General features: G+C 43.8%; 1 protein-coding gene across 1 annotated transcript; it reads right to left on the bottom strand.

Annotated features, from left to right (window-relative positions):
• Window positions 1-946: 946 nt before the first annotated feature.
• On the bottom strand, window positions 947-23,800 carry LOC139543114 (SPRY domain-containing SOCS box protein 1-like). Its single transcript, XM_071349295.1, has 3 exons — window positions 23,604-23,800; window positions 11,870-12,806; window positions 947-3,038 (listed from the first exon to the last, which is right to left on the bottom strand). Exons 2-3 carry the CDS (start codon window positions 12,555-12,557, stop codon window positions 2,911-2,913), a joined length of 816 nt encoding a protein of 271 aa, XP_071205396.1. The 5' UTR covers window positions 12,558-12,806; window positions 23,604-23,800; the 3' UTR covers window positions 947-2,910.
• Between the last annotated feature and the right edge of the window lie 588 nt (window positions 23,801-24,388).

Here is a 24,388-nt window from a genome sequence, read left to right on the forward strand (position 1 = left end):
GTTTAAAAAAAATAAAAATGTGTTTGTCATTATTACAGGTCTTGTCCTCATGATTTATGGATGTGGAGTGATAAAACAATTTCCCAAGTTGGGATCAATAAAGTACTTACTCGACATGATATCAAGGTTCATAACCTATGGAATAGACAGATAAGTAGGTTATTCAACCACCTGGAAATAGTGCTGTTTGTCAGTGGAAAGATGCTGACTTCAGTGAACCAGTTTTATTGGTCAGGGTAAAAAAATAATAAAACAATTCCATGTGATAGTCACCATTGTTTGTCATTTTAGAGCATTTAAAACCTCAACAATTCACTTAATATTATACAAATGTCTGGTGTCATACAGGATATTGAATCACAGTATGAACAATGACAAATATCTGAATGTTTTTTGTTTTTTTACCCTGGGAGACAATAAAAACAGGTTTGTTGACTTATAGAAAAGTAGTGGACGGTCAGTTTGTTTTTTGATGCAAGAGCCAAGAGGCAACACTGCAGAATTATCTTGAGCGAAAATCTATTTTGATATGGTCTTTATGATCACACGGTGCTAAGTCGCTACAGCAAATTGATTCACTTGGGAGTGAAATGTTTTAGAAGAGACTCAGCTGAACGTTCATACAGGTAGTTTGGTGCTAGAAGGCCAGTATCTGCTCTTTGGCATCCCCTGACGGCTAGATGAGGAAGATCCAGGCGGAGCTCCCATTTCCTACTAATCAGACATGTTTATCCAAAGTGAGTGCATATTTTTCGTATGGGTGGCCCCAGCAGGAATCAAACCCATCATTATTGGAAGCGACAGATGAGTTTAAAATTACCATATTTCAAACTTTACACAATTCAGTTCCATTTTGATTCACACACACACTTGGTTCTATTACCGTGTCAATACTTTGAGGACCCCATGAAATTATACACAAGTCACTTGACAGCACAACACAAAATATAATTAGAAATAAACTTTAATTAGGTAGTTAATACATAAACAAAAACAAAAAGGAGCAAACTAGAAAGGAAAAAAAACGTGAAAAAAAAAAAAGATCGGCGCAGTCAATGCTCAGCACAACGCCGACTACATCTGCCCATTTAAAAAAAAAGGTAGTCCACTATACAGGAAACAGATTGCCGTTTGAACATATGCTTTCAAACTAAAACAAAACAATAGTTAACTAATTAAAAAAATTAAATTAAAAAGACCCCACACCTTCCAATGACATCCCCACACATTTTAGAATTGCCTAACCATCCCTTATACACAAACAAGTCCTTGATATACATGAAACAGTCTATGGGTCCAAAGCAGAGAGAAAGACCATGGTCACGGACATTGTACAGTGAATGGCTTGGCTTTGGTGACCAATGACAAAACAGCTAGTACATGTTAGAAATTCTCACAGCGATGTCATCATTCAGTTTATATATATATATATTTTTAAAAAAGCTCTTCAATAAAAATCTGTTGGGGACATCGGTACATTTAACAGGTGCTTCAAATATTGCAGGGAGAAAACCTGATAGCAGAGCAGAGTTAAAAAGGCACACTTCACCCAAATAAAATTATACTTTTTTTTTCTTTTCCCTGAAAGCAGTCTGGGATTCTAGGTAAACGAACCCAAAACTTGGATTGTACTCCGTCCTTGTCCAGAGACAGCTTACAATGTCATGGGTGGGAAAAAAATGTAATTTTGTAATTTGGGTGAACTGTCCCTTTAAAAGGTTGGGGGGGGGGGTAGGTGTACGGTCACCTTGAGGGACAAACTGCGGTGCTGGTGCTTCCAGGAGTAATGGAGTTGTATCACCACCTTACTAACAGAGGTCCGTGCTGGGTCATCACCAGGCACACAGTCTGGGCTAGATCAACCATCATCTACTGGGGAGGGAAAGTGAGCACTAAAAACCTTCCAAGGAAATGTCATAAAATCTCTCAAGTACATAAAAAGGAGTACTATTTCCTGATGGACCATTAAAAGAGGAGCAACAGGTAAAGATGAGAAATGGCACCACCTTGTGCTTGGAAAATGTTTACAAATATCTTTCAACATGCAACAAACCTATCTGTTTATAGCACACAACGGCCCTCCACCAAACTGAAGGGGTTGGAGTCCAACACAATAAAACAACTATTTACCAACAGGACATGTCATACAGCAATCACTTGATTGAATGTTCATTTAAGAAGACAAAACGGAAAAGGAGAGAGACAAAGTCAAAATCACTATTAAGAGGTGTTGAGGTCACAACAGACTGACGTACCATTAAACTCATTGCACTTCAACACAGACTGACATATTGTAGTACCACTATGGCAGGCATCTCAAAGCCCCCAGGACCAGCAAAGATATGCATAAAGTCCTCTGCATGTCTGTCATCGACGTGGTTATCTCAGTATATGATTGAAGTAAACCATTAAAAAAATTAAAAATCTGGGAAAAAAATAAATAAAAATGACTTGACCCATTACCAACCACGGTCTCCACGGCTTCCTGAACACTCCAAGCGTCACACAATGATGTTCTTGTCACTCTGTGGTGTGATTGGTACAAACCAACCCTGAGGGCTGGGAAGGATGAGTCAGAGCTCGAACCGAGAGGCTGGAGTGATGTGTTGTTGAACTGGTTGGGTTACCCTTCTGAGGGGGAAAATCCCAGAGACAGAAAGAGCGAGGGAGAGACATGTTCTGTGTATGTATTGAGGGAAAAGACGGGGCAGTCAGGGGGGCGAGAGAGAGACATGTTTTGTGTATGTACTGAGACAACAGACGGGGCAGTCAGGAGAGAGAGAGACACATGTTCTGTGTATGTATTGAGGGAAAAGACAGGGCAGTCAGGAGAGAGAGAGAGAGACATGTTCTGTGTATGTACTGAGATAACAGACGGAGCAGTCCACGGATCTAAGTTGTGCTGAGGGGTCATTGATAGAGCAGGTAATTCTTGAGAGAGGCTGGTAGAGGCAGACCATGGATCTCACTCAGTCGTTCTCTGCCCAGAGCTACCCTCACGGAGCGCCGACACATGTCCATCAGAGGGAGAGGCTCAGCTGGGGAGGGAAGAGACATTTAGAGTACAGCACAGCCAAATAGACGCCGACATTTTTAGTTTAACTTAAATAGAGAGCGAGAAAGACAGAGAGCAGTCACACCCCTCAACTTTATCCACATTTTGTTGTGTTACAGCCTGCATTTAAAATGGATTTAATTTAAATTATTTTGTCACTGGCCTGCCTACAGACAATATCCCATAATGTCAAAGTGGAATTATTTTTCTGAAATGTTTACAAATGAATTAAATATGAAAAGCTGAAATGTCTTGAGTCAATTAGTATTCAACCCCTTTGTTATGGCCTAAATAAGTTCAGGAGCCAAAGTTTGCTTGACAAGTCACAAGCACATGGACTTGGACTCACTGTGTGCAATAATGAAATATCCCTTTGAGCAGGGTGAAGTTACTCATTACAGTTTGGATGGTGTATCAATTCACCCAATCGCTACAAAGAAACAGACTTCCTAACTCAGTTGCCGGAGAGGAAGGAAACCGCTCAGGGATTTCACCATGAGGCCAACGGTGATTTTAAAACAGTTTCAGAGTTTAATGACTGTGATAGGAGAAAACTGAGGATGGATCAACAACATTGTAGTTACTCCACAATACCAAAATAATTGACAGAGTGAAAAGAAGGAAGCCTGTACAGAATAAAAATATTCCAAAACATACATCCTGTTTGCAATAAGTCATTAAAGTAAAACTGCCAAAAATGTGGCAAAGCAATCAACTTTTTCTTGATTACAAAGTGTTATGTTTACTACTTATTTCCAAGCATAGTTTCAAGTTTTAATGTCACATGCACAAGTACAGTGGTGGTTGCATCATGTTATGGCTATGCTTGTAATCGTTAAGGACTGGGGAGTCTTTATTTATTTTTATCCTAAAAAAAAAAATGGAACTAAGCACAGGCAAAATCCTAGAGGAAAACCTGGTTCAGTCTGCTTTCCACCAGACACTGGGAGATTAATTCACCTTTCAGCAGGACAATAACCTAAAACACAAGGCCATATCTACACTGGAGTTGCTTACCAAGAAGACAGTGAATGCTCCCGAGTGGCCGAGTTACAGTTTTGACTTAAATCTACTTGAAAACCTATGGCAAGATCTTAAAATGGTTGTCTATAAATAAGCAATTTGACTGAGCTTCACGAAAATATTATTATATATATTATTTTTTTTAAATGGGAAGTCTCGTGTTCATCTCTCACAACCTCCGTGGGATTTTCGAGTTGCCTATGTGCGAGTAAATACCAAAATAACACACTTGATTTATGCTACATTATAAAGTGGGTGGATCGAGCCTTGAATGCTGATTGGCTGAAAGCCTTGGTATATCAGACCGTAATACCACGTGTATGACAAAGCAATTATTTTTACTGCGCTAATTTCGTTGGTAACCAGTTTATAATAGCAATAAGGTACCTCTGGGGTTTGTGGTATATGGACAATATAACACGGCTAAGGACTGCAAATCGTCGTGCCTAAGAACAGTCCTTAGCCGTGGTATATTGGCCATATACCACAACCCCCCGAGGTGCCTTATAACATGCAATAGGTGGAAACATCATTCTTTGGGGCTGCTTTTCTGCAAAGGGGACAGGACGACTGCACCGTATTGAGGGGAGGATGGATGGGGCCATGTATTGCGAGATCTTAGCCAACAACCTCCTTCCCTCAGTAAGAGCATTGATGATGGGTCGTGGCTGGGTCTTCCAGTATGACAACGACCCGAAACACACAGCCAGGGCAACTAAGGAGTGGCTCCGTAAGAAGTATCTCAAGGTCCTGGAGTGGCCTAGCCAGTCTCCAGACCTGAACCCAATAGAAAATCTTTGGAGGGAGCTGAAAGTCCGTATTGCCCAGCGACAGCCCCGAAACCTGAAGGATCTGGAGAAGGTCTGTATGGAGGAGTGGGCCAAAATCCCTGCTGCAGTGTGTGCAAACCTGGTCAAGAACTACAGGAAACGTATGATCTCTGTAATTGCAAACAAACGATTCTGTACCAAATATTAAGTTCTGCTTTTCTGATGTATCAAATACTTATGTCATGCAATAAAATGCTAATTAATTACTTAAAAATCATACAATGTAATTTTCGGGATTTTTGTTTTAGATTCCGTCTCTCACAGTTGAAGTGTACCTATGATAAAAATTACAGACCTCTACATGCTTTTTAAGTAGGAAAATCTGCAAAATCGGCAGTGTATCAAATACTTGTTCTCCCCACTGTATATATTTTTTTAACTGAGATTTTGGCAAAAACATCCTCTGCGGACAACGTAAAAACACCAAATAATTCATGCAGAATTAGACCGATACCCACTAATTATCAAAATCCAGAAGAGACGTTAAATTCTACAACCACCTAAAAGGAAGCAATTCCCAAACCTTCCATAACAAAGCCATCACCTACAGAGAGAAGAACCTGGAGAAGAGTCCCCTAATCAAGCTGGTCCTAAAGAATTAACAAATAAGAGGAAACTAGAATGCCATTTGGCCCTAAACAGAGAGTACACAGTGGCAGAATACCTGACCGTTGTGACTGACCCAAAATTAAAGGAAAGTTTTGACTATGTAGACTCAGTGAGCATAGGCTTGCTATTGAGAAAGGCCGCTGTAGGCAGACCTTGCTCTTCAGAGTAGACAAGCTAAGTGCACACACTGACCATAAAATGAGGTGGAAATTAAGCTGAACTTCCCAACCTCCTGCCAAATGTATGACCATAGAGACATTTCCCTCAGATTACACACTCACAAATAAAAAATAAAAATTTGATAAACTCCCATACGCAAATTGGGTGAAATACCGGTGTGCCATCACAGCAGCAATATTTGTGACTTGTTGCCACAAGGAGAAAGGCAACCAGTGAAGAACAAACACCATTCTAAATACAACCCATATTTATTTATTTTCTCTTTTGTACTTCAACTATTGGCTGGGCGGTATACCGTATTTTATGATATACCGGTATTGATGCACGGACCGGTTTGGGTTTTTAACTTTACCTTCTATAACGGTATTTGGACGTTTGGTTTGTTAAATATGATATGTCGTGTGTAACGTGCCTTTTTTAGTTTACTCCACTACTTGAGTCATCTCTCTGATCTCTCCGCCCGCTTTCCACAGACCTAGCCCCGCCCCCTGTCACTCAAGGAGTGCATTTGATGTTGCTCATGAATCCCGTGTGTTCAGTCTGCATGGTTAATGCAGCACAAGCAACAATGTTGAAGACAACAATGCTGTTTTCCTTGTTTCTTAACATAAATCCACTAGCGTTCTATAATTACACTAGTTTGCAAGTTAGGCCTACATCATGTCAGCCGCTAATGATAATCGTTAGTTAGCTAATAAATGTACAGAGTCAGAGCAAACGTAACTAGCTACACAGCCTGATAATACCAGCGACTGTGTAGACCTAAATTAGCATGTTGTTTGTGCAACAGTATCTTCTAAATCAGAGGAATATGTTAGCTACATGAAGCAGCGAAGAGAAAACATTAAAATGGAGCCAAATATTATAGGGTCCCCTAGGAAACACTTATCAACACTTTGGTTCCTACACTGTCACAATAACTCCTCCCTGGCATTTTAAATTTGTTGTCTTGTCAAAACACTGTATTCAAAGAGCACATTATTATATTCTAACTATACAATTAGAATAATCTTTCTATTTCCATGATTCCAACAGTTCACCCAAGTGTTTTGTTCTAAATCACAAGTCAAATGGCAACATTTGGTTAAAAATAAAGCTTAGATTGTTTGCCCATATCGTAACAGCCCAAGTTGCTGTGTGGAAATGATCTCAAATGAAATCAAGAAATGGATGAAAATAGTTTTTGGTTGAAGTTGAATAGAACAGTATAAATCAATCAGAATGGAGGAAGACCCATTGACCTAGTGTGTATGTGTTGCCTCCCTAGGGTCAAGCACTACTCATGAAGCAAATTTAGAACTTACATTGTACAAATACATAAAATACAGTAAAACATTTTAAATAATACATTTTTAAAAAGAAAATGAAAAATACTGTAATATAATATTTAGGCAATATCGTCCAGCCCTAACTTCAACTATTTTCATATTGTTACAACACAGTACATGGCCATAATATAAACATTTGAAATGTCTATTATTTAAAAACTTTTCAGTATAATGTAACGAGTAACGTAAGGTAATGTTTACTATTCATTTCTGATTGCCAAAGCAAGTGAAACAAACAATAGCCCTTTGGAGGGAGAGCGAGAACGTCAAGCTCCCCACTGTTTCCAACACCATCATTAAGTTTGCTGACGACACAACGGTGGTAGGCCTGATCACTGACAACAACGAGACAGCCTATAGGGAGGTGGTCAGAGAACTGGCAGTGTGTTGCCAGGACAACAACCTCTCCCTCAATGTGATCAAGACAAAAGGAGTTGATCGTGGACTACAGGAAAAAGGAGGTCCGAACAGGCCCCCATTTACATCAACGGGGCTGAAGTGGAGCGGGTCGAGAGTTTCAAGTTCCTTGGCGTCCACATCACCAACGAACTATCATGTTCCAAATACACCAAGAAAGTCGTGAAGAGGGCACGACAACGCCTTTTCCCCTTCAGGAGACCAGTTGCATCACCGCCTGTTATGGCATCCGTAAGGCTCTACAGAGGGTAGTGCGTACAGCCCAATACCTCACTGGAGCCAAACATCCTGCCATCCAGGATCTGTGTACTAGGCAGTGTCAGAGGAAGGCACAAAAAAATGTAAGACGTTCTGCTACCGCACGGCAAAAAATGCAACATGTAAAGTGTTGGTCCCATATTTCATGAGCTGAAATAAAAGATCCCTGAAATGTTCTATACACACAAAAAGCTTATTTCTCTCAAATTTTGTGCACTAATTTGTTTACATCCCTGTTACTGAGCATGTTTCTTTTGCCAAGGGAATCTATCCACCTGACAGGTGTGGCATATCAAGAAGCTGATTAAAACAGCATGATCATTACACAGGTGCACCTTGTGCCGGGGACAATAAAAGGCCACTAAAATGTGCAGTTTTGTGTCACAACAATGCCACAGATGTCTCAAGATTTGAGGAAGTGTGTAATTGGCTTGCTGAATGCAGGAATGTCCACCAGAGCTGTTGCCAGAGAATTGAATGTTCATTTCTCTACCATAAGCCGCCTCCAACGTCGTTTAAGAGAATTTGGCAGTACATTCAACCGGCCTCACAACCTTCAGGCCACGTGTAACTACATCAGCCCAGGACCTCCACATCCGGCTTCTTCACCTGCGGGATCGTCTGAGACCAGCCACCAGGACAGCTGATGAAACTAAGGAGTATTTATGTCTATAATAAAGCCCTTTTGTGGGGGGAAAAAAAGCATTCTGACTGGATGGGCCTGCCTCCCAAGTGGGTGGGCCTGCCTCCCAAGTGGGTGGGCCTGCCTCCCAAGTGGGTGGGCCTGCCTCCCAAGTGGGTGGGCCTGCCTCCCAAGTGAGTGAGCCTGCCTCCCAAGTGAGTGGGCCTGCCTCCCAAGTGGGTGGGCCTGCCTCCCAAGTGGGTGGGCCTGCCTCCCAGTCTCTGCCCAGTCATGTGAAATCTATAGATTAGGGCCTAATATATTTATTTCAAATTGACTAAATTTCCTTATATGAACTGTAACTCAGTAAAATCGTTGAAATTGTTGCATGTTACATTGCTGTTCGGTGTGCGTGGGAACTGGGAAACATATCACAGGCTTTACAGTGCACTATTCTAGTCATGTCAGATCAATCACTTCAAAAAGGGACTATTCTCTTGCCACTCCTTACTACAGAAAATACTACCCCAAAACCTGGATAAAAGTGATCAACAGGTTTGTTAAATGATTACATTTGTTGTATCTGGGGCATAGAAGAGATACATAAATAAAAATGTAATCACGATGCCAGCGGCACATTATCAGGTAGTGCCCAACTGGCTTACATAGTAGTTGTAATCAATGGCTCTAGCCTGGTCCCAGATCTGTTTAGACTGTCTTGCTGAATTGGCAGGCTAAAGTTTGGGAAAACAGCACAAATAGATCTGGGACCAGGCTAGCCTAACAGTGTAGTCTGTAGATGCCTCTAACTTGGTCCCAGATCGATTTATCATAGAAGTAGGCAAGACAACACAAACAGATCTGGGACCAGGCTAGCCTAACTGTAGTCTGTTCTAGCCTGGTTCCATATCTGTTTGTGTTATCTTGCCAACTCCTTTACATTAACAGTGGACCATAGGAACTGGCAAGAGAGCACAAAGGTCTGAGTCCAGGCTACAAATCCTCAGGTCTCTGGTGTAACCTTGATGTGCAGTAATGTATTTTAAAATGGGGCCAACCTTTGAAATGTACTGTTACACCCAAGTTCATTACATCAATAACAACGACGAAGTTGTACTCAAAACTGTGGTCTAAAGTAGTGCACTATGTAGGGAATAGGGACTCATAGGGCTCTGGTCAAAAGTAGTGCACTACTACAGAGTCCTATTGGTCCTGGTCTAAAGTAGTGCACTATGTAGGGAATAGGGTCCCATAGGGCTCTGGTCAAAAGTAGTGCACTACTACAGAGTCCTATTGGCCCTGGTCTAAAGTAGTGCACTATGTAGGGAATAGGGTCCCATAGGGCTCTGGTCAAAAGTAGTGCACTACTACAGAGTCCTATTGGCCCTGGTCTAAAGTAGTGCACTATGTAGGGAATAGGGTGCCATTTGGGATGCCCTCACAATTTCAGTGTTTATTGATGTAATTAACTTGAGCGTAACAGAACGTTCAAAGGTTGGCCCCATTAAAAACATGAACGCACACCAAGGCAACACCAGAGAAGCCTGATCTCAGACCTTTGTGCTCTCTTGCCAGTTCCTATGGTCACTGTTAATGTAAAGGAGTTGGCAAGACAACACAAACAGATACGGAACCAGGCTAGAACAGACTACAGTTAGGCTAGCCTGGTCCCAGATCTGTCTGTGCTCTCTTGTCAGTTCCTATGGTCCACTGTTCATTTCTAGTAGTTGGCAAGACAACACAAACAGATACGGAACCAGGCTAGAACAGACTACAGTTAAGCTAGCCTGGTCCCAGATCTGTTTGTGTTGTCTTGTCAGTTCCTATGGTCCACTGTTCATTTCTAGCAGTCGGCGACTACACTGTACGACTAAGATCTTCTCAGCAAAAATGTTAAAAATCAATTACAGATTTCTTGACTTATATATATATATATATTAGATACATTTTGAGTATTTTTAAGAACATGTAAATGCAGCCCTGAAATTGTGTCTATGACCCTAGTTCTGAATCACATCAATCTGTACAACCCAATGTCTAGACAGACTGACACTGCTGCTAAAGTTCCCTAGGAGGAAGTATTACAACAAGGGTGGGAAATTAACACCCGTCACCTGCCAAATGCGGGTAGATTTTGGCATTAGCGGGTAAGATGTCTATTTCACCAGCCACGTTGGCGGGTGATCACACAGCATTTGGGAACAGTTCCCCCCCCCAATCCAAAGCCCAAATGTAGAAGTTGGTTGAATGGACCTGAAAGGCTAGTGAAGTGTAACTTTGTCCTGGTGATTATTGGCTAGTTACATCGTTTTGTTCACATGCTAGGTTGATTTTCAATATTAGTTTGAGCTTGCTGCAACGTTCTGCTGCTAGCGTACAGAGATTCTCATCTCTGAGACAGACACAAGTGCCGTTAACTTAAAAGGGGCAGTTGAACAATTTGGTCTCACCTAATGGCTCATATCTGGGGGTACATTGTGCTTGATTGAGCATACAACACGCCAAAAATCATTTTAGTCATTTAAAATCATTAAAAACACTCAATTTTATTGTGATCCTACATTTATTTATGTGTTCCTAAATATGAACTAACGTGCTTATTGTAAAAAAAAAAAAACGTCAGTGTTCGAGCCCTGAACTAATAATATATAAACCGTATCACTCAGCATTTTGTGGCAGAGCAAGGAACTTTGTTGATTGTTGATGTTCATTTGTACAACCGTTTATCAGTTTGACTATTGTATCAAAATTATTTATTTTAACTAATTGTTTAAAACTCAGGTCACAAAAAGGTAAATTGAGCCATACATTACTTATTACTAGTAATACAGTTCTTGTTTTTAAAAACATTAAACTCATTCAGTTATTTTTGGTGTAATTATGTCCCAAAAAATATTTGCTGGTTTAAAAATAACATTTAAAATAAAAAAACATGTCTGGTAGATTCTCTCATTTTACCTGCCAGTGGTGGAGCAAAAAGGCACATTTGCCAGATTCCAACCACATACCAATGTCCAGACAGACACTGTTGCTATAGTTCCCTAGGTATTCCCTAAGTAGTAAGTGATAGCTAGGAACACGTGCAGTAACCCTCATCTTTTTAACTGTAACAGATAGAAGTGTCAAAACTAGATCCAACATGATTCCTTATCCTAATGCATGTCAGAGAGGCATGTTTGTTCTACATAGAATATTTCTGAACGTTCCAAAGCACCCAGGACAACAGCTGGCTGTGAGACGAGGCTATAGTAGATTCCTATGGCGTTTAGAAAGAAGAAAAAAAAGTCTAAAATCATGTCTCAGAGCAAAGACCAAAGCCAACCCTGAACAATTACAGTTTAGAAAATATATTATAGGCCAGGTCACTCCAACCCTGTTCATGGAAAGCTAGTCCTGGAGGTTCACTCCAACCCTAATCTAGCACACCTCATTCTCATCATTAACTGGTTGATAAACTGAATCAGGTTAGTTACAACTGGGGCAAAACCTACAGGAGGGCAGCTCTCAAGGAACAGGGTTGGAGAGCTCTGTTATAGGCACTACTTACGATCAAGTCCATTGATGTACCGGATTCGTATTTCACAGTGCCCCCACACAGCACTGACGACAGGGTACAGCTTCCTCCCTTTGAGTCCTCTGAAAGCCACCCCCAAGTACTGTCCATCCACAATATAGCTCAGAGTCCCCTCGTCCATGTCCAACACTACCAGGAATGAGTCGGGGACTATAAACGTCTCATCCGGCTCCAGGAACGCAGGGTATGTCTTACTAGGCAGGTTCTTTCCGTCGTGGTGGAGTTTATTCCGTCCCAGGTCCCAGCCCCAGGACTCGTGGTTATTACCCACCAGGGTCGTGTAGCCTACAGAATGAAGAGGAGCGTCTCCTGTCGCCACGCCGACGATGGCGTGCGTTCCCCGCTGTCTCATGGCCCAGCTGATCTCCCAGATGTGGAGCCCCCGGGTGTAGCCGATACAGGCCCGGATGGCATCCGTGCTCTGAGCCACGGGGTGCCGATGGAACACCAGTTTGTTGTCGTCCTTGACGAAGATGTTGAGCGATCGGTCGTTGTTGTTCCAGGAGTGCTGCATCTGGACCGCCTGTCCAGCAGGGGGCATGTCCAGCAGCAGGTCCAGCCTGGAGGGCTTGTTATGGTCCAGAGCTGCCAGCTCCAGAGGCCTGAATGCCGGATCCCTCATGTCAATAGTCTTTATGCCTCCAGGAACACTCTGCCCCATGCTCCTCTGTGAAGTTAGTGCGCCCACAGAGCACTCCTCCTCCTGCCGAGTTCTCCTCTTCCCCCCCTCAAAACAAAGAAGGGAAGAAAAAAAAAGGGAGGGGGGGGGAGCAAAGCAGTTCGTTTTCGGTCGCCCCCTCCTCTCCACCTCTACAGCCTGCTTCTGTCACAGTCAATCAGGAGGCTAGGATTGGTGCCCCGTCACTGGTTGCCAGGTAACAGATCAGGCCAGGTCCTGGTTCAAGCCCACCTGGGAAGAGAGAGGAGAAAGGAGAAAGGGATGAGGAGGAGAAAGGAGAAAGGGATGAGGAGGAGAAAGGAGAAAGGGATGAGGAGAAAGGGATGAAGAGGAGAAAGGAGAGATGGATGAAGAGGAGAAAGGAGAAATGGATGAGGAGGAGAAGAGCCAGTAGGAAGGGAAGATGGATGAGAAGAGAGGTGAAACACGAATCATCACACCAACAACTTACATTGGCTTCCTATTCTCCTATTACTATAATGTGTGGCTCAGTTAGTAAGGGCCTGGTGCTAGTAGCAAGGTTATGGGTTCAATTCCCACATGCAGGAATCACATACAAAAAATAGTATACACTCAATGTACTGTAAATCACTTTGGATAAAAAGCATCTGCTAATTATATGAGATTAGTATTTTGAAACTGCCTCTGTTCAGCTCTTTAACCCACAGCTGCTGGCTAATCAATTGACTATGGCTGGTTATATACGTGCAACAGACCCTTAAAAACACTATAGGATGTCAGAGGCTTTGATGTTAATATTATACCAATCACTGGAACAGACCACAACATTATGAAATAATTTTGTCTTCAGAATATTTGAAATATTCCATGAAATGACTCCAAGAAGATTGAGGGCAACATCACTCATTGCTGAAAGACCCCCCCCAGAAAGTCTTAGTATGCCTAAATAAAAGGGCATAAAAATACAACTTTGAGCTCACTGGCCAGTAATTTGGGATGATGAGAGAATTGATTAGCTGTACTCAATTTCATGTTTTTCCAGCTAAAATTACATTTCAGAATGACACTCACAAAAATAACTGACACAGTCTTCTAGGACTAACTAACTGTTACTAGGTCACTGGGGTAGTCTGGTCTGGGTGTGTAAACCAAATCATATTTCTGGTTTCACATAAAGAAAACATTTTGGGGGAAAAAACATAAGAGCATCATTTGCAACTGGGAGGCCCGGCTACTGACAGAGTTACCGGCTACTGACAGAGTTACCGGCTACTGACAGAGTTACCGGCTACTGACAGAGTTACCGGCTACTGACAGAGTTACCGGCTACTGACAGAGTTACCGGCTACTGACAGAGTTACCGGCTACTGACAGAGTTACCGGCTACTGACAGAGTTACCGGCTACTGACAGAGTTACCGGCTACTGACAGAGTTACCGGCTACTAGACAGAGTTACCGGCTACTAGACAGAGTTACCGGCTACTGACAGAGTTACCGGCTACTGACAGAGTTACCGGCTACTAGACAGAGTTACCGGCTACTAGACAGAGTTACCGGCTACTGACAGAGTTACCGGCTACTGACAGAGTTACCGGCTACTGACAGAGTTACCGGCTACTGACAGAGTTACCGGCTACTAGACAGAGTTACCGGCTACTGACAGAGTTACCGGCTACTGACAGAGTTACCGGCTACTGACAGAGTTACCGGCTACTAGACAGAGTTACCGGCTACTAGACAGAGTTACCGGCTACTGACAGAGTTACCGGCTACTAGACAGAGTTACCGGCTACTGACAGAGTTACCGGCTACTAGACAGAGTTACCGGCTACTGACAGAGTTACCGGCTACTAGACAGAGTTACCGGCTACTGACAGAGTTACCGGCTACTGACAGAGTTACCGGCTACTAGACAGAGTTACCGGCTACTGACAGAGTTACCGGCTACTAGACAGAGTTACCGGCTACTGACAGAGTTACCGGCTACTAGACAGAGTTACCGGCTACTGACAGAGTTACCGGCTACTGACAGAGTTACCGGCTACTAGACAGAGTTACCGGCTACTGACAGAGTTACCGGCTACTAGACAGAGTTACCGGCTACTGACAGAGTTACCGGCTACTGACAGAGTTACCGGCTACTAGACAGAGTTACCGGCTACTGACAGAGTTACCGGCTACTAGACAGAGTTACCGGCTACTGACAGAGTTACCGGCTACTGACAGAGTTACCGGCTACTAGACAGAGTTACCGGCTACTGACAGAGTTACCGGCTACTAGACAGAGTTACCGGCTACTGACAGAGTTACCGGCTACTAGACAGAGTTACCGGCTACTGACAGAGTTACCGGCTACTGACAGAGTTACCGGCTACTAGACAGAGTTACCGGCTACTAGACAGAGTTACCGGCTACTGACAGAGTTACCGGCTACTGACAGAGTTACCGGCTACTGACAGAGTTACCGGCTACTGACAGAGTTACCGGCTACTAGACAGAGTTACCGGCTACTAGACAGAGTTACCGGCTACTGACAGAGTTACCGGCTACTGACAGAGTTACCGGCTACTGACAGAGTTACCGGCTACTGACAGAGTTACCGGCTACTGACAGAGTTACCGGCTACTGACAGAGTTACCGGCTACTGACAGAGTTACCGGCTACTGACAGAGTTACCGGCTACTGACAGAGTTACCGGCTACTGACAGAGTTACCGGCTACTGACAGAGTTACCGGCTACTGACAGTGGAAAGGACGACTGTGACACTACTAGGAAATATACAGTGTACTTCCATCTCTGCTGTACACTTCACTCTGTTCAGCCAAACTAAAATAAATGCCCACAATTCCCAAAAACAGGAAATAAGAGGGCAGAAAGACTAAGACATTTCTTATGATACAGTTGTCTGGTCAGGGGATAGTAGGGAAAATAATCATACTTCTGGCTTAAACATATAACACATAACAGATAACATATAACATATAACACATAACACATAACACATAACATATAACATAACAGATAACATATAACATATAACACATAACAGATAACACATGCTGTTACTGTCTGTGGTTTTCCAGGGCAAGAAAACACAAGGCTACTGGTCTGGCTACACTGTGACTGCAGTGACCGGCTACCAGACAGAGTTACCGGCTACCAAACAGAGCTACTAGACAGAGTTACTAGACAGAGTTACCAGCAACTAGACAGAGTTACCAGACAGAGTTACGAGCTACCAGACAGAGTTACGAGCTACTAGACAGAGCTACCAGACAGAGTGACCGGCTACCAGACAGAGTGACCGGCTACCAGACAGAGTGACCGGCTACCAGACAGAGTGACCGGCTACCAGACAGAGTGACCGGCTACCAGACAGAGTTACAGAACACGGAGTCTCAGTCCCAAATGGCACCATATTACCTTCATCGTAGAGGTCGACCGATTATGATTTTTCAATGCCGATACCGATTATTGGAGGACCAAAAAAAGCCGATACCAATTAATTGGCCGACTTAATATAATATAATAATATAATACAATACATCAATAAAATCAATTTAGCCTCAAATAATGAAACATGTTCAATTTGGTTTAAATAATGCAAAAACAATGTGTTGGAGAAGAAAGTAAAAGTGCAATATGTGCCATGTAAGAAAGCTAACGTTTAAGTTCCTTACTCAAAACATGAGAACATATGAAAGCTGGTGGTTCCTTTAAACATGAGTCTTCAATATTCCCAGGTAAGAAGTTTTAAGTTGTAGTTATTATAGCAATTATAGGACTATTTCTCTCTATACGATTTGTATTTCATATACCTTTGACTATTGGATGTTCTTATAGGCACTTCAGTATTGCCAGTGTAACAGTATAGCTTCCATCCCTCTCCTCGCGGCTACCTGGGCTCGAACCAGGAACACAACGACAACAGCCACCCTCGAAGCAGGTTTACCCATGCAGAGCAAGGGGAACAACTACTCCAAGTCTCAGAGCGAGTGACGTTTGAAACGCTATTAGCGCGCACCCCACTAACTAGCTAGCCATTTCACATCGGTTACACCAGCCTAATCTCGGGAGTTGATAGGCTTGAAGTCATAAACAGCGCAATGCTTGAAGCACAGTGAAGAGCTGCTGGCAAAACGCACGAAAGTGCTGTTTGAATTAATGCTTACGAGCATGCTGCTGCCTACCATAGAGCAGTCTGACTGCTCTATCAAATCATAGACTTAATTATACCATAATAACACAGAATTACGAGCCTTAGGTCATTAATATGGTCAAATCCGGAAACTATCATCTCGAAAACAAAACGTTTATTCTTTCAGTGAAATACGGAACTGTTCCGTATTTTATCTAACGGGTGGCATCCCTAAGTCTAAATATTCCTGTTACATTGCACAACCTTCAATGTTATGTCATAATTACGTAAAATTCTGGCAAATTAGTTCGCAGAGCCAGACGGCCCAAACTGTTGCGTGCAATGAACGCAAGAGACGTGACACAATTTCACCTGGTTAAAATTGCCTGCTAACCTGGATTTCTTTTAGCTAAATATGCAGGTTTAAAAATATATACTTCTGTGTATTGATTTTAAGAAAGGCATTGATGTTTGTGGTTAGGTACACATTGGAGCAACGACAGCCCTTTTTCACGAATGCGCACCGCATAGATTATATGCAATGCAGGACACGCTAGATAAACTAGTAATATCATCAACCATGTGTAGTTAACTAGTGATTATGATTGATTGATTGTTTTTTTATAAGATAAGTTTAATGCTAGCTAGCAACTTACCGTGGCTTCTTACTGCATTCGCGTAACAAAAGGGCTCCTCGTGAGGCAGGTTGTTAGAGCGTTGGACTAGTTAACCGTAAGGTTGCAAGATTGAATCCCTGAGCTGACAAGGTAAAAATCTGTTGTTCTGCCCCTGAACAAGGCAGTTAACCCACCGTTCCTAGGCCGTCATTGAAAATAAGAATGTGTTCTTAACTGACTTGCCTAGTTAAATTTAAAAAATGTAAAATAAAAATCGGCGTCCAAAATTACCGATTGTTATGAAAACTTGAAATCGGCCCTAATTAAATGGCCATTCCGATTAATCGGTCGACCTCTACTTCATAGTGCACCAAATGGCACCATATTCACTTCATAGGACCCATCTGTGTTGTCTTAGCCTGGTCCCAGACCCATCTGTATTGTTTTAGCCTGGTCCCAGACCCATCTGTATTGTTTTAGCCTGGTCCCAGACCCATCTGTATTGTTTTAGCCTGGTCCCAGACCCATCTGTGTTGTTTTAGCCTGGTCCCAGACCCATCTGTGTTGTTTTAGCCTGGTCCCAGACCCATCTGTGTTGTTTTAGCCTGGTCCCAGACCCATCTGTATTGTTTTAGCCTGGTCCCAGACCCATCTGTGTTGTTTTAGCCTGGTCCCAGACCCATCTGTGTTGTTTTAGCCTGGTCCCAGACCCATCTGTGTTGTTTTAGCCTGGTCCCAGACCCATCTGTGTTGTTTTAGCCTGGTCCCAGACCCATCTGTGTTGTTTTAGCCTGGTCCCAGACCCATCTGTGTTGTTTTAGCCTGGTCCCAGACCCATCTGTATTGTTTTAGCCTGGTCCCAGACTCATCTGTATTGTTTTAGCCTGGTCCCAGACCCATCTGTATTGTTTTAGCCTGGTCCCAGACCCATCTGTATTGTTTTAGCCTGGTCCCAGACCCATCTGTGTTGTTTTAGCCTGGTCCCAGTCCCAAACCTCCTCTCTAGGTTTCTTCCTAGGTTTTGGCCTTTCTAGGGAGTTTTTCCTAGCCACCGTGCGTCTACACCAGCATTGCTTGCTGTTTGGGGTTTTAGGCTGGGTTTCTGTACAGCACTTTGAGATATCAGCTGATGTACGAAGGGCTATATGAATACATTTGATCTGTGTTGTTTTGAATTCATTTAAAATGAAATACTTTGTCCCTTTTAGGGGAAATTTGCCTGGCAACATTACAGTAGCTCCTACGTGTGTTTGTGCTGTGCGGGGGCACAGATCTGGGGTTTTGACGATTTCTTGTCCCACTCAAATGTTGCAATCTTATGCAACAGCTGGTGTAGCTTGCCACATTGCTTGGAACGTTGTATTGCATCACGCTTCACCAATATTGCACCAAAGTGACAACTTAAAGCAATGGTTCAATTCAAAAATCAAAATGTGTTTATTGTCATGTTGTTCCACATTGTCTAAAAAGGATGTCACGTGAACAAAACGATGCACATTAATGGGCTCGGGTGTCATTACCGATCATCAGCATGTCTGATCAATTCTATCTGTATTCTGTCCATGTTGTTAGGACAGAAGACAGCACATGTTGCTAGGGGACAAGCATACAACCAGGGAACTGTGGTATCAGACAGCCAGGGAACTGTGGTATCAGACAGCCAGGGAACTGTGGTATCAGACAGCCAGGGAACTAAAGACATACAGGGAACTAAAGACAGCCAGGGAACTGTGGTATCAGACAGCCAGGGAACTGTGCTATCAGACAGCCAGGGAACTGTGCTATCAGACAGCCAGGGAACTGTGCTATCAGACAGCCAGGGAACTGTGCTATCAGACAGCCAGGGAACTGTGCTATCAGACAGCCAGGGAACTGTGCTATCAGACAGCCAGGGAACTGTGCTATCAGACAGCCAGGGAACTGTGCTATCAGACAGCCAGGGAACTGTGGTATCAGACAGCCACGGAACTAAAGACAGCCAGGGAACTAAAGACAGCCAGGGAACTAAAGACACACAGGGAACTGTGGTATCAGACAGCCAGGGAACTGTGGTATCAGACAGCCAGGGAACTGTGGTATCAGACAGCCAGGGAACTAAAGACAGCCAGGGAACTAAAGACAGCCAGAGAACTGTGCTATCAGACAGCCAGAGAACTGTGCTATCAGACAGCCAGAGAACTGTGCTATCAGACAGCCAGGGAACTGTGCTATCAGACAGCCAGGGAACTGTGCTATCAGACAGCCAGGGAACTGTGCTATCAGACAGCCAGGGAACTGTGCTATCAGACAGCCAGGGAACTGTGCTATCAGACAGCCAGGGAACTGTGCTATCAGACAGCCAGGGAACTAAAGACAGCCAGGGAACTAAAGACAGCCAGGGAACTAAAGACAGCCAGGGAACTAAAGACAGCCAGGGAACTAAAGACAGCCAGGGAACTAAAGACAGCCAGGGAACTAAAGACAGCCAGGGAACTAAAGACAGCCAGGGAACTAAAGACAGCCAGGGAACTAAAGACAGCCAGGGAACTGTGGTAGCAGACAGCCAGGGAACTGTGGTAGCAGACAGCCAGGGAACTGTGGTAGCAGACAGCCAGGGAACTGTGGTAGCAGACAGCCAGGGAACTGTGGTAGCAGACAGCCAGGGAACTGTGGTAGCAGACAGCCAGGGAACTGTGGTAGCAGACAGCCAGGGAACTGTGGTAGCAGACAGCCAGGGAACTGTGGTAGCAGACAGCCAGGGAACTGTGGTAGCAGACAGCCAGGGAACTGTGGTAGCAGACAGCCAGGGAACTGTGGTAGCAGACAGCCAGGGAACTGTGGTAGCAGACAGCCAGGGAACTGTGCTATCAGACAGCCAGGGAACTGTGGTAGCAGACAGCCAGGGAACTGTGGTAGCAGACAGCCAGGGAACTGTGGTAGCAGACAGTCAGGGAACTGTGGTAGCAGACAGTCAGGGAACTGTGGTAGCAGACAGTCAGGGAACTGTGGTAACAGACAGCCAGGGAACTGTGGTAACAGACAGCCAGGGAACTGTGGTAACAGACAGCCAGGGAACTGTGGTAACAGACAGCCAGGGAACTGTGGTAGCAGACAGCCAGGGAACTGTGGTAACAGACAGCCAGGGAACTGTGGTAACAGACAGCCACGGAACTAAAGACAGCCAGGGAACTGTGGTATCAGACAGCCAGGGAACGAAAGACAGCCAGGGAACTGTGGTAACAGGAACTAAAGCCTGCTAGCTGCTGCTGAGAAGGGAAAGGTTAGGCCACACTAATTGAATTGTAGACAAGAGTTCATTGAGAAGCGTTTTGGCTCTTTATCTAATACAAGTAAACAACCATTTAAAATGGGGCATGTCTCCTCTGTGATGGCCAAACAGAGGGGAAGAATACCCCAGCAGCCGGTGGCCACTCTCTGGGTCTACTTCCCAAATGGCACCCTGTGCACTACTTTTGACCAGAGCCCTATAGACCTTGGTCAAAAGTAGTGCACTAGATAGGGAACGGAGTACCATTTGGGACCACAGCCTGATGTAAACAATCGTCCTTCTCAATGCCTGTTCAGCCTTCAGGGCCTCAGGCCACGGGAGAATGAAACATGTTAATTTGCACATCCTTTGTGCTGGAGACTTTGGCTTATGACTCAAACGGCACCCTATTCCCTATCTAGTGCACTACTTTTGACCAAGGTCTATAGGGCTCTGGTCAAAAGTAGTGCACTACGTTGGCAATAGGGTGCCATTGGGGGTGCATTTTTAACCATTCATTCCCCCTTTCTCAGAAGAACCACCACTGTTGTGGTGACAAGTTCTGAATGTTATACCACACGCTTCACAGGCTATAGGTAATAGCAGAAATAGATGACATTTAAAATGATTAGCGAATAGTGATGGTAACTAATACCCCCTTTTCTGGCAGTCTGCCAATATTGGCGGACTACCTGCATTTAATTTTTTTTTAAACTTTCAGTTGAATCTAAGGACGCTTGCTGAACATTTGCTTAAGATACACACTATGGGGCAACACATCGGGTGCTTGTATCCGTCCCTATTCATATATATACTGCAAATGAATGTGAGGGAAGGTGGAGGAACGAGAGAGGCTGGCGAGTTAGGTCCTGTCGCTGGTTGTCTCGGGGGTTTCCAGGCCCCTGGGTTAGTAAGGAGCTGATTGAGATGCAGAGGGCACTCTAAAGGATTTAGCTGAGCCAAGGGAACACTGGTCTCTTGTGTTGACCAAGTCTACATTTAGGCTGAATACTACCTGAACTTCTTTTGTGTCAAATTCAGATTTCGTTTAGGTGTGTAGGTCGCCAGCGATCATAACATCCCAATTCTAACGGTCTTGCAGTTGAAGTGCAGATGATGCAGTACTAAAACAGAGGACCGTCACCAATGACCCAATCAAGACGTGACCAACAACAGTGATGCTGCTGGCTAGATGCTCTGATATATCTCCTGTAACAGGATCTAGCTAGCCTGGTGTAGCTCCTATAACAGGATCTAGTTAGCCTGGTAACAGACCTGATGTAGCTCCTATAACAGGATCTAGCTAGCCTGGTAACAGACCTGATCTAGCTCCTATAACAGGATCTAGCTAGCCTGGTAACAGACCTGATGTAGCTCCTATAACAGGATCTAGCTAGCCTGGTAACAGACCTGATGTAGCTCCTGTAACAGGATCTAGCTCCTGTAACAGGATCTAGCTAGCCTGGTAACAGACCTGATCTAGCTCCTATAACAGGATCTAGCTAGCCTGGTAACAGACCTGATGTAGCTCCTATAACAGACCTGATGTAGCTCCTATAACAGGATCTAGCTAGCCTGGTAACAGACCTGATGTAGCTCCTATAACAGGATCTAGCTAGCCTGGTAACAGACCTGATGTAGCTCCTATAACAGGATCTAGCTAGCCTGGTAACAGACCTGATGTAGCTCCTACAACAGGATCTAGCTAGCCTGGTAACAGACCTGGTGTAGCTCCTATAACAGGATCTAGCTAGCCTGGTAACAGACCTGATGTAGCTCCTATAACAGGATCTAGCTAGCCTGGTAACAGACCTGATGTAGCTCCTATAACAGGATCTAGCTAGCCTGGTAACAGACCTGATGTAGCTCCTATAACAGGATCTACCTAGCCTGGTAACAGACCTGGTGTAGCTCCTACAACAGGATCTAGCTAGCCTGGTAACAGACCTGGTGTAGCTCCTATAACAGGATCTAGCTAGCCTGGTAACAGACCTGATGTAGCTCCTATAACAGGATCTAGCTAGCCTGGTAACAGACCTGATGTAGCTCCTACAACAGGATCTAGCTAGCCTGGTAACAGACCTGATGTAGCTCCTATAACAGGATCTAGCTAGCCTGGTAACAGACCTGATGTAGCTCCTATAACAGGATCTAGCTAGCCTGGTAACAGACCTGATGTAGCTCCTATAACAGGATCTAGCTAGCCTGGTAACAGACCTGATGTAGCTACTATAACAGACCTGATGTAGCTCCTATAACAGGATCTAGCTAGCCTGGTAACAGACCTGATGTAGCTCCTATAACAGGATCTAGCTAGCCTGGTAACAGACCTGATGTAGCTCCTATAACAGGATCTAGCTAGCCTGGTAACAGACCTGATGTAGCTCCTATAACAGGATCTAGCTAGCCTGGTAACAGACCTGATGTAGCTCCTATAACAGGATCTAGCTAGCCTGGTACTATAGATCTGTTTTGGGACCTAAATGCGACAGACGCAGTTGGTTATGATATGACAGTAGCCTAATTAAAATCAGCATAGCACACAAAGACATTTGTTTTATGGCATTTAACAAGTCTATCGTATTGCTAGATTGTCAAGGATTCCCGAGGTTACTGCTTTTCTAAACGTACCACACACTCAGGGCAGCTGATGACGCGAGTTAGTCATTACCTGACCTATATAGCAAGGTAGCTAGCCTAATCCCCAACACACACCCCAGCTGGAAGTCCGCTGTGACCACTGGACTGGCCCACTAGCAAGGTGAAGGTACGGTTACTTTGTAGCCTTAACACAGGAAGCGTGTTACTAGTCATAATCAGTTAGATAAGTGCGGGTGTGGCGGCAAAGACTGATGAGATTCATTGTTGAAAATACATTTATACAATTCTGACTTCGTGGCATTTGATTTGATAAATCAACCAAGCTATATCCCTATTCATGACATATATTGATTTGCGTCTAAAACCCTTGAATAGTTAATTATTCAGACAGGAAAGCCAAAGTAAAGCCGAAACAAAAGATCTACAAACAAAAAAAACACACACGAACGAAATAAAACTCACCTTGACTTGGCAACTTCTTTTTTTCAACCAATAAAACCTACAGAGAGGATTGGAAAAGCGAGTTTTTGCAATTTAAACACAATAGCCAAGCTATTCCATTGCTGTTCGTTCTATCCTCTCCAATCCTTCCACCTCTTTCCCATTTTGTGTTGGACATGAAGTAGGTAAAACGATGGCTGCCCTAACGTGTACTATCCAGTCACGTGGTCCAATAGCTCCCAGCAGGGGCGGATTCATTACGCCGTTTCTGTTGCGAAACGACTCTTAAACGAAGCAAACGGAACGAAACGGGGAGGGACCTACCTGAATTTGTTCTATAAAAACCTTCGTTTTCTTTGAAAAACGAGTGCTACTGTGTGCACTAATGAATACACTCCTATATATAAGCGTTTCCCGACAGAGCGACTCCGCCATATAAATGTTTTTGTTTTGTTTATGGGACTATTTATTACAGCAAGGCCCTGACATGGCTTGTGCTGTGGGAAACATGTGGTCAGTGACTGTTCAGTTATGCACCAGACTGAGTAAACATTAGGCTACTGTCATACCATAACCAACGGTGTCTGTCGAATTTAGGTCCCAGTTTTTTCTTTCATTTGACAACCCTGAGGAGTCACTGGACTGTGACAAGGATATACAAATGTAAAACTATGGGCTCAATAGGGCCTTCATAACTAACCCTGTTCAATCAACAGTTTATGTGAGGTTTATGTGACGATTACACTTTTCACAGGGATGCCACTTACTCTATATCCCACAGACTGTTTAAAGTTTCCGCACAGTCA

This window comes from Salvelinus alpinus, chromosome 17 (genome assembly GCF_045679555.1).
Source record: "Salvelinus alpinus chromosome 17, SLU_Salpinus.1, whole genome shotgun sequence".
NCBI classification, from domain to species: Eukaryota; Metazoa; Chordata; class Actinopteri; order Salmoniformes; family Salmonidae; genus Salvelinus; species Salvelinus alpinus.